Source organism: Pomacea canaliculata, linkage group LG8 (assembly GCF_003073045.1).
Source record: "Pomacea canaliculata isolate SZHN2017 linkage group LG8, ASM307304v1, whole genome shotgun sequence".
NCBI lineage: Eukaryota > Metazoa > Mollusca > Gastropoda > Architaenioglossa > Ampullariidae > Pomacea > Pomacea canaliculata.
In genome coordinates, this window is record NC_037597.1 from 23,345,455 (window position 1) to 23,359,009 (window position 13,555).

Consider the following 13,555-nt stretch of genomic DNA (forward strand, 5'->3'; position numbering starts at 1 on the left):
ATTTGATAATCTCCCTTCGTATGACTTTTATCGAAGTACTGTATGCCTTATCTATACATACCTCTCTGCATACATCATTGTCTCTGCTCGTTAACAAAATACCGAATGTATTGGTGGGGGATGAATGTATTTGACCATAGATCTTTGCTTGAAATTGAATTAGCATCCCTTGTATTTTTTGTCGTTGCACTTTGGTGGGATTGAAGAGATACCGTGAGCGACACGTTAATTAAAGACCACACTGAACAGTTGAAGAGTTAACTCTGCTTCTGTCTGATTTAAAGCCAGGCAGTTCTTTGCTAGCAATTCCTTGGCTGTGGTGTTTAGGTAATTGCAGATTAAGCATGACTTTGCTTGAGTGGCTGATTAACTTCATAGTTCTGTAGTTTTGGCATTGTTTAATGTTTCCTTAATTTTCAGAGGAAGAAGTATACGTACGACTAATGGTTGCATCCATTTTTTCTTTTTCTTTTTGGCACCATTCTTTACATTCCCAGAATCTTTAGCATGGAATGGTAAGAGCCTTTGATGCAGGTCAAGGGACAACAAACTGACAATAAAGAGCATTCAGATGCATTTGGACAATCAGCAAAGTCATTAACACAAAAAAAATTTCATACATTTTTCAAAGCTTCTTTAATGCAATTTGGCTGTCAAAGTTGCACTTTTTAATTGCTGATCATAAGTCATTTGAACTTTGAGTAATACTGTTCAAATCTCTACATGTTTTATTCGTTGCTTTGTTTTATTTCTTACCTCAGGCATATTTGAGGTTTGTGTTATTGTCTTAAGATGTCAGTACCATCGTTTTCTTTACTTTTCATATCTGGTAAAAATCACCAGATTTTGCATTGTCTCTATTTCCTTTTCTTTGTTGACCATTTTAATCATAAAATGTAATGAATGCAAAGTTATGTATGTGGTTTTCTTGTTGCTAAGATTGCTGAATGCTGCCACATTTTAAACAAGGGGATTTTTTTTTTCCTTTTCACATTTCTGCAAATGGTAAACTAAAGTATTCTGTGAAACTTAAAATTACTGTGGAGATATCTTGGTCACATGTACTGACTTCTACCGTTTCATTAAGTCTGGAAATATTAGGGTATGGGCTAAATTAATTGAAAATTACAAAAATTAAAGCCATTTCTTTTCCAGCATGAACAATGCAAAATGCTGATGGAAAAATGTTTTTTCCTTCTAAGCTTTATTTTTGTCCCATCTACACATCAATCCACTCTGGTAGCGTGAAGTCTCATGGCAAAACTCTGGATGCAAAAGGCCAGCTCGATCTGGTAGAGTATACTTGCTAACAACTCGGTTAGCATCTTCTACATTGTAATGTAACTGCTCTCTCTTCTCCAGTAAAAGATTTTCATCATGTTCAAACAATGGTATCCAGCCTAGTCCAGCATTCTGTGATTTGAAAAAAAAATGTTCATCTTGGTTGATTACAGATATAAAATAATTTAAAATTATAATTTCTGTGAAATAGAACTCTTTAATTGTAAATCCACATATTGTTTCAGAGCAGGGTATTGTTTAATCCTTTTCAGAATGTATTATGTGGGCTGGTTTGGAAGATTTATTTATGTGCATATGTATGTTGTACTGTCTGCAAGACTGAATATAAATGAGGGCTTATAATTAGTGTGCACTTGTGAAGTAATACCGTTTTGATCCGATTCCGGTTTTGCATATCGGTTTTCCATTCCTGCACATATAACTTTGGAATCACAGGATGCAGACGGGAATACAGTGGAACTCTGCAAAAAAGCGTTTTGTATAAAAAAAATGAAAGTGTTTATATTAAAAAAAAAAGAGAAGAGTGTGTGTGTGATTATGCAGGCATTTATACACAGCTACATTTTGATAAGTGTTCAATATAGTATATAGCTCTTCGTTATTAAATCTAACTCATTCGTATTTAAATTTCATTCATTTATAACGTTAAAGCAAGTACAAGACATTAAATATCAAATACTGTGTATCTTCCCAAAGAAGAAACGGGCGTTCCTGAAATAAGACCGTATAGTATTTTGGAACCGACAAATACAGTCGCTGCCAAAGCGTCCATAACAACCGTTTCTTAGCCTACGCCTTTTCACACTACCTTTCTGATGTGTTCTATTACTTCATAAACATGAATTTGTAAATATTACTGCAAGTTTTAACTTGCATAATCCACAGTCTCTGCTTACCTGGAAGTGCTGTGTTTAAACTTTGCTATGCTATAATTAAGGCTGGTGGAGTCTCGTTTTCCTAGCGAAGACATTTTCGGCTCCAGTGTTTTTATCTCGCGAGCAAAAACGAGAAGTAAATAATCACAATGGCGTCTGAGGCGAAGTTTAGTGATTTCTGCCAAAGCAGAGAAGAAATTCTCGCTTGATGGTTCTGTTGTCTACATTCTACACTATCATCACATTTTCTCTGAAATGCATACAGTATGCTAATTATACATAATTGTGATTTTATGAATAATCTGTTACTTAAGCGTTACCAAATATGAGTAGTAGTTTTAATCATGTTACTAGTCGTTAACTAGTTCTCAATTACATCATAATACGTTATAAAAATTAAAAGCAATATCAGGTGCTCATTGTGATATTTATACAAAAGATGCTACAAATTATCTTCATTAAACCCAGAAAGCTCTAAAATTATTATTTACTTGGGGTGGGGCTTGTGACCCACATTAGGCGGAAGAAGTGTTTGCTTGACATAGTTTTAACTTGCATTCCTTATAAATCACACTATTTCCACATTCATTCTTATAGTTTCACTTATGTTGCAAACAGGACATAGACATGAGCAGAAGTCATAGTTGTGAAATCTTATTTTTCAAGTGTTTTAACGCTTGTCATTTAGATAACGATATTGTCATCAGAGTTCAAGAGAATATTTATACAAGCCTCTTCTGAACATTGAGAATTTCCTGCTTTTTCAGAACGGGTGTGAAAACCCTAGTTCCAGTGATATCAGTAGTGTAAGATTGCTGAGATGAAAGAATGCTTCATAAATATGTGCTTCAAAGTTCTTACATGGATTCTGCACTTTGAGGACTGTATCAATGATGTCATCCATAATCAGGCATTAAGAGAAGTGTCTTTGACAGTAAACCATTCGTTTTTAATACGCACAAAGAAACAGCTTTCATTTACTGGAAGCAGCATTCTATTTTTTTGTTTGGCAGCTATTGAAGAAGCCAGATGGAGAACAACATAGTCCAAGATTTCCAAAATCTCCGTGTGTTTTCCAGCTACAACATTAATAGGATGGATGAATTAGTGCAGGATTTAACCAATGCTCTGGAGGAGACATCAAAGGGCATTCGCAGTGGTGGCAACCAAGAAAACAACACCGCTGGTGCAGTGGTCAGGCGTTATCATAAAAAGCGTCGTGGTGCACGGAGGACTGCAGTCAATCTCTGGAAAAGAGGGACCATCAGTGAGGCGTCAGAAAGCAGCATTGATGAGGCAATAAGAGATTACATTGACAACGTAGTCACGCACAGCGATTCAGATGATCTTGCACTGAATCATCGAAAACATCGACTAATGGTGCCAGTGACTGAGCCAATACCCCCTGTAGAGTCAGATTCTTTTACTGAAAATTTATCTCCCATGAGGCCGCAGAGACGCCGCCGAAGATACAAACATATGGCTGTGGATGTCCTGCAGTCCGTGGATGGTCCAGATATGTTTAATAATGCAGGTAGCAAGATTAGCTCCACAGAGACTCCTGTTCCAGTGGCTACCTCGCCTTGTCATTCCTCTGGTTCCATGCTACATGGTAAAAAGAGGGAATCACTGCATAATGCTGGGGGCAGTGCACACATGGGAGGTCAGAACATCACTCCCGGAAAACGCAAGCGCACTGGCAAAAGTAGAAGTGAGTCTACAAAAACTGAGTCAAAAAATGATGGCGATAAAGAAAGCCTTGACTTAGACAAAATGGAAATTGCCAGCATATCACAGTAAGTTTTTGAAAAAGTAACTCAATACATATGCACATTTGCACTGTACATTAATATAAGTGCTAATTATAAATGCTTTTACCATGTGAGCTTTTATATTGCCATTATTTCTTAGTCATAGAGTACAGACTGTGGTCACCAGTCTTGGGTTTATTTCTTTGTTCTTTTCCCACAGCATTCAGCATGCAGGCAACATTCATGTGCATTTTGGTTAAATAGAAAAATGAATGTAAATTTTTTTAAGAATATGGATTTTGTCTTGCTTGTACATTACATAGAAATATATGCAAAGCAGAGAGTGCAATCTATCTTAGTTGTGATGCTGCTTATTATAAATTCCCATTATTGTTTTTTTTTTAAATACTAATCCCTTAAAGAATCATGTCAGGCTCTGATCATCAATCTAGAACAAACAGTAGATTTCTTGGATGCCAGATTGACAGTATGGTTTGGGAAACCATTTATCAAAACTTAAGATGTAAAGAACATTTGCCCAAGGAGTCTGAAAACATAAACAGCTTGGTATCAGGGTGTCTAAAAACATAAAGGAGTTTAGGTCTCATCACATAAGACATTGTGTTTAAACCAGATGTGCGAAAGCTGATATTTTGTAATTATTTGTTATCAAATATCAGGGATGCAATTTTACAGGTATATAACATGTCACTTTAATAAAAACAGTGTCTTAGCATCAGGAATCAAGATCATAATAATGATAATAAGATGTACTTTGCTGTGTAGTTTTCAGCTGGTTAGTAAAACCCATTTTATAACTGTCTGAAAACCTCCCACAGTATTACATTGTTACGTGGTAGTCTGAAAACCTCTTGTGTTTTATGGATGGAAAATGGAGTACCTATTGCCTTGATGGTCAGTGATTAAGTTCTCTCAGCTATAGCCATTTTTTGTCAGTGGTCAAGTTAGAAAGTGATAAGGTCAAATAGACTTCTATCCCTCCCTCTTTCACCAGGCTACTTGGGTTTTATTATGTTCTCCAAAAGAAGTGAATGATGGACATTGACAACTCTATTATGACAGATTGTCGTGTTTCAGAGAGAGCAGCTCACTCAGCAGTAGTGAGTTTGACAGTGATGTGTACATCAATGTAGATGAAGGCAGAGAAGGTAAGAAAATAATGTGTATTTTTTGTTATTTTGAAATGTTTTGTGGAAGGATAAACCAAGTGTTTAACTGGTGATTTGTTTTCATATTCACAAATAATTTTTTTTGACACTTGTTCTAATTATACATTTTAGCCACAGGTTTTTCTTTATCTAAATGGATAGTTACAAATGTTTTTCATAAAGTGATGTCAGCATGTTTTTGTTTTTTTTAATCTGGCATTTACATTGTCTTCTAATTGACGTTATGTATGATTTTTTCACCTCGATGAGTTTTTGCATGTGGCCAGGTCCTCTCTTGTACTATCACATTAGACTTCTGTGTCATAGTTTCAGCAAGGATGTGTAGAGGTGGATTGCTGTCTGTCTACCAAGACCAACACTTAGCCTCTTGCGAAGTGATCTGCTGTTAGTTTCGGCGAGCCGTAACAAAAAATGTGACTAAACCGGAAGCTTTCTTGTCTCATGCCTTGTTTTAGCAGTTTACTGGAAAAAATCGTCTGCCAGCAGTCCAGGGATATTAGTTTATGGTTTCAGGAAAGAATACAGATAAGGGCAGAAATGTTATTTGTTGATTACTCATTAGTTCTCTATAAGTATTTGCCTACTTTTAAAAAGCCAGGCAAGTACATGTAGTTTTGGTCATCCCCACATCAGTCTACAACATGATGAGCATAAGATATTGAGAGCTGCTACAAACTTTAGCCAGTTTTTTATGCTGCATTTTAGTCTCTGTTGTTTAATTGTACATTTTTTCATCACAGCTGATGATGAGCAGAGCGATTTTTTCCATGAACCTGGGCCAGTTTGTGGCATACCAGAAATAATCCGTTGGTGGGAAAATGAAAGAGTCATGGATAGCGACATGGCAGCTGGTAATCAAGAATTTGACAGCATTTTGTTTGGCACCTTGGCTCATTTACCTGAATCCTCACAGCGAAGCTTCAGGAATAGAGTGGATAAGCTAATGGCCAGGGCAGAGGTAAATGGCCAGAGAAAAATTTATTTTTACAAACAGTATTTTGTAAATCTCTTTACTGTTTTATTGCTAGTTTTCAAACAATATTACTAGACCAGTATTTGCATCCATTGCAAATGCAGTAGAAATACAAGTACACAACATCTTTTCAGGAAATTGCTGTCTGCCAATTAACATTAGATCATCACTTTACATAAAACACCAATGCAGGCTATTAAAAACATGAAATGTCAACCTCTAATTCTAATTTTCCATTTGTAATCATTTATGTAAATATTAAAAATCTGGATGCATTCATATTGCCACTCATAAAAGGATAACAGAGATAAGTTTGACATCAGTTAAAAAGTATGCATAAAAACGGACACACAGGAATGGGAGCAAACAATGGCCATCTTCATTTATGTGTGCGTCCTGTCCATGAGTTGATTGTATATCTGGATTGCAGCTGGAATGAATGAGTGCAGATAGCATGTGGTTCTGGCTGTAGGAACTCTAAACCTACCACTTCTATCTATGCGCCTGATGTCAAATTCCCATCAGAGTGAGTGTAAGTCGTCCACTAAAATTGAAACAGTCTGTTGATCCGAAGCTCATCATACGTCATCTCTGTATTACTCTATTTCCTCCAAACTACCCCTCCTGGTTTTTTAATGTTCATTCAGTTTGTGCCTGTCCTGTTTTGTGATGTTTCTAGTAAACTAAAAAGTCAGAGGTGGTATTTGTGTACAGTGTCAGAAATAACATCACGAGAGATACGGATAAATTGAGATCTATTAGTCATCTAAACTTAAATACATCAAGCAGTATTCATCAGAATTTACTTCTTAACAAGCCAATGGCATTGCATTGTATTAAAAGCACTGGAGAAGTAATAAAAAAAAGTAAATAGTTGTTTGGTATCCCAAGAGTGCAAGCATTCCATTTATGACATAAACATTGTGTTTACTTCTGTAAACAAACTGTAGATGATCTAAAAAGTTCCGAACTAGAACTGGTAAATTTTCTGAGAACTAACTTTTCAAAAACATTCATCACAGCAGAGGTTAAAGCAACACACAAAGTACAGGACTTTTTTTTTGGCACTCCCACAATGCTGGATATTTTCCAGAGTAAGTGGACAGGATTGTCAGAGATTTTAAAAGTAGTACTTAGAATTTTGCCAAGTTGGTCAGCAGAACTCCTAAAGACAGAGGGCTTTATTATGACCAGCTGCTTTGTGAATATGTAGCTTGTAAAGTCAGCACACCTCCTCTGTAATCTCATTTTAAAACTTTCCTATCCTTTTTGGGAGCATTATTAAAATCTTCCCTCAGTTTGTGTCTTCCTTCTGTAAAAGTTTGGCTGAAATGTATTCATTTTATCTCAGTCCTCCTTGTTCTCCAAAGTCTAATCAAAATCATCACTGTTTGCTCTGGTGCCCAGTCATCAGTTTTATCTCCTCCCAGACTTTCTTTGTATTGTGCTCTTGAAAATTCTTCTTGATCTTTTGTTTATATTTTGCCTTCCCCCCTCCTTAATGCCCCTATTAGTTCCTTTGGTATAGCCTTCTTTACCTCTCTATTCCCATCTTTGAAAGGCTGCTTCGTTGTTAAAACTTCATCGGTACCCAGTCTCCCAAGGCTTGTTGCTAAAATAAGCTCTTTGTTGCAACAAAATCTTCACAGAAATTGATAGAGTCAATTACATAGTCAGAAAGCTGACAAAATGTATGTGAAAGAGATTTGCATATTATTTGTTGCGGGTTTCTTCATTATTATTGTCTCCACTTTTTTTTTTTGCAGAGTGGTCGTGAGATCAAATTTGGTAGAAGAAAACTGAAAGGAAAGGTATATAACTTTTTCCAACAATAATAGTTTGCATACTGTGAAAAAATTTAATCAGCATTTAGTCTTCTTGTTATGTTTCTATGATGTAATTAGCACAATAAACCAGCAAAAATATTGAAAGTTCTGTGGTTTTGGAATATCATTTCATTTTTGATTTCTCATGCCATGTTCACTGATGTTACTTATGGAAGACAGAAATTGTTATCTGCTATTTTTACACATTATAGATGCCACGCTACACAATGATGCGATTTCTGCAAGACAGAGAGAAATGGAATATGATGCAAGGTGGGTACTATAGTCCAGGAGCTAGCTGGAACAATGGCAGTTACAGTAACCAGTCAGGGGACTACAAAAGACGTCGACAGACTCCTCCACCTTTTTCCTCAGAAGGAGGTAAGCAGATCATATTATTTTTAAAAGATCATGATTAGACGCTAAAATCGTACAAAATAGACATACCACATTCAAGTACATGTAAACATAGATGCTCTTTTTCTCTTATTTACATATGCATGTACCCATGTATGCGCGCACAATCACACACAGAGAGTCTCTCACAAATGGTAGTTCTTGAATTTCCATTAGAATGTTAAAACCTGACATTTTCTAAAACTAAAGAACAAATCAGAATAAAAGGTCATTCAGGACTATTCAGCATTGACTTTTAAAAAAAAATGTTTCTAGATCACCAGATCAAATGTAACTTCATGCAGCAAGAACTTCAGGAAATTAGCAGCATTCTTAAAGGAGCATACTATTTTTTGTGGCGAAGAGACATAGCAATAAACTTCTGAGATAAATTTGTCAGTGCATATACACACTCCCTGTTAAAACACCACTTTACAAAAACTTCACATTGAAAATTCTGGAGCAACTTAAGGATGAGAGTGAAACACTATGTGCTAGAATGTCCAGCCTTATCTCATCAACATCAGAGAATTAACCTGACAGTGCATCATAAAGGAGGCCTTCTTAAAGAGAAGTTGAAAGAGCAGTGTTTGGAAATGTCACACAGCCAAGCATTTTGCAGCAGTGTTATGAACCCAATGTTTTCTGTTCTCAGGTTTTGTGGGACACGATGCACCTCCGATACCAGAATCCAACATTGGAAACCAGATACTACAGAACATGGGCTGGACTCCAGGATCTGGGTTAGGTGCTGAAGGTGATGGGCGTCAGGATCCTGTCATTGCTTTTTTGCACAGGGGACGCAGGGGACTTGGCTATGAAACTCAGTCTGACGCTTGATAGAGAAAGTAGTTTGGTGTTTGATGCACAAGCTTGAGGTGCATCTTGAGAGGTCACTGGCCTATCTCTATTGGTCTGATCTTGTTGAGTTTTTCTGGGTCTTCCAGTTGAAAACTTTTTTTACAAAATTTTCAGGATTGTTTTATTAACATTTTGTTATCAACAAACATTTTCAAAAAAATTTTAAAGTACTGCATTTTTTGCTTATCATTTCATTGTTGGAGTTTTTCCATTTTGATCATAACAATTGTTTTCTTAGAAAACTAAGCAGTTTTCTTTCATGTTTTGAATGTTTGTTAACAGAAGTTTAACATAGTACCTACAGCTGGTATCTAATTAATCAGGACCATTGGTCACTACTGCCAGTGGAAAATGTTATGCAGTAAAACATTGAGATTATATTTTTGAATGGTTGTGACTTTATTAGTCCTTCAGATAGAAAGCATGTTTATTGATGTGTACATGTGATAATAATAAATGCAAAATTTGTATAGCGTATACTCACACTTCTAAGGAGAATAAACAAAAAAATACAGAAAATGCAAAGAGCAACCAAGTAACACAGGCTGAGAGTATCGTGATTTTGCAAAAGGAAGACGAGTAGGGAAGTAATAAGCAGAAAAATGGGGAAGGGTGTGAAAAAGGACTAGCATGTGATAAAGTGCCAGTGTTAAATGCAAATGAAACTGCAATGTCTTTGTCAAACAATAGGTAATTATGGTCATATCACTTGGTATATGAAACAGTTCCCTTCCTCAAAATAAAATTCTTTTATAAATGTATTTTAGAAATTTTGCTCTGCGGTTTTAAAACACACTTTATTAGTGCACACAAAGATATTACTAACAAAGATAACTTTTATACAGTTAAATATGCTGTTCATGATTTGTCACCAGTGCCTATAATGTCTGTGTGCATCTAACAATAGCATTAAACAAGTCTAAATGATCCCTAACTTCCTGTCTTCAGGGATACATTTAGTCGTTCCTTGACTGGCACATCAGGGGGATCACATGGATAGACACAACAGTTGATGGGGCCTGCCACTCTTGCCTATTGTGAGCGATAGCAGGATACATTCCGTGGGATATATTAAACATGCTTTTCTTTCATAGACTCGGTACTATGGCATCTCAGACCCCCTTCTGGTTTCAGTCATATCTCTCAGATAAAGTAGATGGCTGTCTCCACCAGTCAATATATGCTCAATCAATATATGCCCCAAGGTTCTGAACTTAGTCCTATCCTCTTTATCATATACACTAAGCCACTTACTACTCTAATTCAGTCTCTCTCTATATCCAATCAATCTTGCCGATGACACTCAGCTGTACACCAGTTGTTCTTCTCGGGCACACGGTGCTGTCCAGAGCATCCAAGACTGTATTTCTGATGTTAAACTATGGATGACCCACAATCAGTTAAAATTTAATGCAAAATCAGAAACTTTTATTTTTTCTAAGAGGAAAGCCAGAGTTTACCCTTCACTGCCCATCTCTGTTCGGTTAGGCGATGCTGATGTTCCTTTTGTAACTTCAGCACATAACTTAGATTACATAATGTCTGCTGACATGTCTCTTGATAAGCATGTTTCTCACATCTGTAGTGCTGCATACTATGAGCTCTAGAAGATCATCTCCATTCTCCATACTTTGTCCATCTCAACCACCAAAATTCTCATCTGCTCATTTGTTCTGTCCAAACTAGACTACTGCCACTCTCTTCTTGCTGGCTGTCCTCAGTACCTCATCCACAGCTTCAGAAAGTCCAGAACTCAAATGCTTGTCTTGTTTTCCAAACATGCAAAATTGAACATGTCACACCACTTTTCACTCTCTTCATTGGCTACCAATTAAAGATAGAATAGACTACAAGCTCTCAACTCTATGCTATGGATTCTTTAAAGACTCTTCTCCACACTACTGAAATCTTGTCTGTCCACTTCATGCCCGAAACCTTCACTCATCAGACTTGTACATTCTATCCCTCCCTCCCATAAAGCTAGTCACGTATGGTAAACGGACATTCACCCCCTGTGCTGCTCAGCAGTGGAACTCTATTCAACATCACATTCACAAGTCTGACTCCAAGGTTACATTCAAACATTCTCTGAAAACATAACTGTTCACAAAGTAGTATCCCTGAACTACTGTCCTTAACTCACCTGTAATACTGTCATGTTAATCATCAAGTATGGCTGAAACTGTTTACATTCTGTGCCTGTACGTATCTCGCCATCCATTATCTGTTCATTTATGATTGTTGGTCTGCACAGTGAGTGCGATCTATCTTGGTCATGGTCGTAAATACCCATTATTTTTATTTTTCTTGCACTTTCGCACAATCTAGAGATCTGTTAATTTTATTCTTTAATATGATAAAGGCTTCTTAATAAGTTATACTGCTGAAACAGTATTTCTTCATGCCCTTGGGTAACATAAAAGTTTTACTGATCACCATTATACCCCTAGCAATGCCTATTAACTGATCATTTCAATAGATCTCTGAACCATTTAACGCTCAGTTGCATACACTGGTGGATGGACATTTCATTCTGAGTTGTTTGCCACAAATTCTAAAACAGGTAAAGCTATAAAATGGTCATGTAAAATAAGACGTTGCATGCAAAAAGAATTGTAAATTAAGAGCTGGAGCAGGCAGTTGATGTGCAGTTTGTTACCATAATAACTTCCAGCTGTGTACATTGATATTTAGCCATATTTTAAGAACATCACTTTGGTATATTTGTCATTCAGGCAGGGGGTATGCCTCACAATGTAACATAGCCAGAATAATATTTTAAGTAAATTCTGGAAATCTAATTGTGTGTAAATCTGAACACTTTCAATGACTGTAATTCATTATTGTGGTTGATCAACTCAGTAGAATGATTACTTTTGCATGCCTGTGCTTTAAGGACTAAAACCCATGTCCCAGTTAATGCTATTTCACTGTCTTCTGTGCTATTAAAATCCAATATTTAGCTGTCAGTCACATTCACTTTTAATGAGACATTGTAAATTATAATGTGGAATATTTTTACTTTCAAACTTTTTCTTCTTAACATGACTGAAAGATAAGGAATTGTATATAATTGTAAAAACACAATAAAGATTAGGACTTTGAACTTTTCTGTTTGATTTTTGTTTAAAATCTATTTACTTTTCATCAAAACATATTTCTGTTGTTTTGAGAAAACTGGTGGATTTTAGTTTATGCACAAAATAAAGCAGCTTTGTGAGCAGACTTATTCTCCAACCTTAAAGTATAACTATTAGAAAAAAGCACCCAAAAGAACATAATTGACACAATATGCTTTTGACCAAGTAAAAATGCTTTGTCAGCATTTATGCTGTATGTTTATGCTATATTTTAAAATAGTTGTAATACAATAACACTCAGATTACCTCTGATTATACAGATAGAGCACTCAGTTTTGTCTTTTCAGTGAATAACAAAACAAGCAAGCAAGCTGTGGAAGTGAAAACATTCTTATAGGTACTTTAACAAAATCTAACTCAAAAGCACAAATAAATCAATTATTGGATAATGGTTCACAATTACTAATAATTGCCTGTGTTTTTAATTGGTCAAAATTGACTGTGCTAGAGATATGCAGACACACCCTAAATGACAAACTATATAATAAATAAATATAGCTTTGTTTTAAAACCAAAACTTTTTTGATGCCTTTAGAATATGCAGCCAGTATCATTGAAACAGCACCGCAAATAGCCTTATGCCAGGCAAATCATGCCCACTTCAACAAGGTATTTAAATCTATGCTTAACATTTTCCATAGCACAACTACTGACATACAAGTTGTATTATATATTTGCTTAAATCACGATAAAAAAATTGCAGCCCTTAAAAAAAACAATAACAGTTATGACAGACTGCTGTAAATACATATGATTCAGATATGCATGGATTCTGCTGCATTGATTTACATGGAACAAATCGACACTAAATGTACCAAATAAACAGCAATGTCCCAACGATGCAAACAATAATGGTACTCCCAAGAAATTTGCAATCCTCTGCTCCACTGAGGCGAAACGGAATAAGAAGAAATTCTCTAACCCAGAGGCTGTTGCAGAGATAAAGTCTCAGAAGAAAGCTTTGCCAACACTTACCCCAAACAAAGCATGTGAAATGATGCTTTTACAAATTAGCGCACATCCAAATAAATTTTATTGATGATTTCTTTAAAAAAAAAGGTAGTCTGGTGATCTTTACATCACTGGGGAGTGAAATGTAATAGACCTCCCTTATCACATACCCAGCATTCTGTGCTCATTTTCTCTCACTGTATTTCCTTCACCATTTCTACAGGGTCAGGTGCATACCCATCTAATAGCTGGGTCAACTGTAGGAAGTATACTGAGCTGATTGAATTGTA

At 36.0% G+C, this 13,555-nt stretch overlaps 2 protein-coding genes across 3 annotated transcripts; one reads left to right on the forward strand and one right to left on the reverse strand.

The window, feature by feature from the left end:
- Positions 1 to 617: 617 nt before the first annotated feature.
- LOC112571184 lies at positions 618 to 2,416 on the reverse strand. The gene is made up of 3 exons (XM_025250014.1): positions 2,199 to 2,416; positions 1,670 to 1,763; positions 618 to 1,413 (listed from the first exon to the last, which is right to left on the reverse strand). Exons 1-3 carry the CDS (start codon positions 2,270 to 2,272, stop codon positions 1,198 to 1,200), a joined length of 384 nt encoding a protein of 127 aa, XP_025105799.1. The 5' UTR covers positions 2,273 to 2,416; the 3' UTR covers positions 618 to 1,197.
- On the forward strand, positions 2,308 to 12,280 carry LOC112571181 (G patch domain-containing protein 2-like). 2 transcript variants are annotated; one of them, XM_025250007.1, is made up of 7 exons: positions 2,308 to 2,441; positions 3,191 to 3,973; positions 5,012 to 5,097; positions 5,859 to 6,076; positions 7,858 to 7,902; positions 8,130 to 8,298; positions 8,969 to 12,280. In XM_025250007.1, the coding sequence occupies exons 2-7, from the start codon at positions 3,207 to 3,209 to the stop codon at positions 9,151 to 9,153; spliced, it is 1,470 nt and encodes a 489-aa protein (XP_025105792.1). In that variant the 5' UTR covers positions 2,308 to 2,441; positions 3,191 to 3,206; the 3' UTR covers positions 9,154 to 12,280. The 2 variants fall into 2 exon arrangements, with proteins under 2 accessions (XP_025105792.1, XP_025105794.1); XM_025250009.1 differs by having other exon boundaries at positions 5,027 to 5,097.
- Positions 12,281 to 13,555: the final 1,275 nt, after the last annotated feature.

Bases quoted from the DNA above. Each gene is read 5' to 3' on its own strand.
- LOC112571184 (XM_025250014.1), bottom strand. From the start codon at position 2,272: ATGTCTTCGCTAGGAAAACGAGACTCCACCAGCCTTAATTATAGCATA. The intron at 1,764-2,198 runs GTAAGCAGAGAC...GCTTTTTTGCAG, and splicing joins TTTAAACACAGCACTTCCAG to AGTTCCACTGTATTCCCGTC. The intron at 1,414-1,669 runs GTATTACTTCAC...TTCAAATCACAG, and splicing joins ACCGGAATCGGATCAAAACG to AATGCTGGACTAGGCTGGAT.
- LOC112571181 (XM_025250007.1), top strand. From the start codon at position 3,207: ATGGAGAACAACATAGTCCAAGATTTCCAAAATCTCCGTGTGTTTTCC. The intron at 5,098-5,858 runs GTAAGAAAATAA...TTTTCATCACAG, and splicing joins TGTAGATGAAGGCAGAGAAG to CTGATGATGAGCAGAGCGAT. The intron at 6,077-7,857 runs GTAAATGGCCAG...TTTTTTTTGCAG, and splicing joins AGCTAATGGCCAGGGCAGAG to AGTGGTCGTGAGATCAAATT.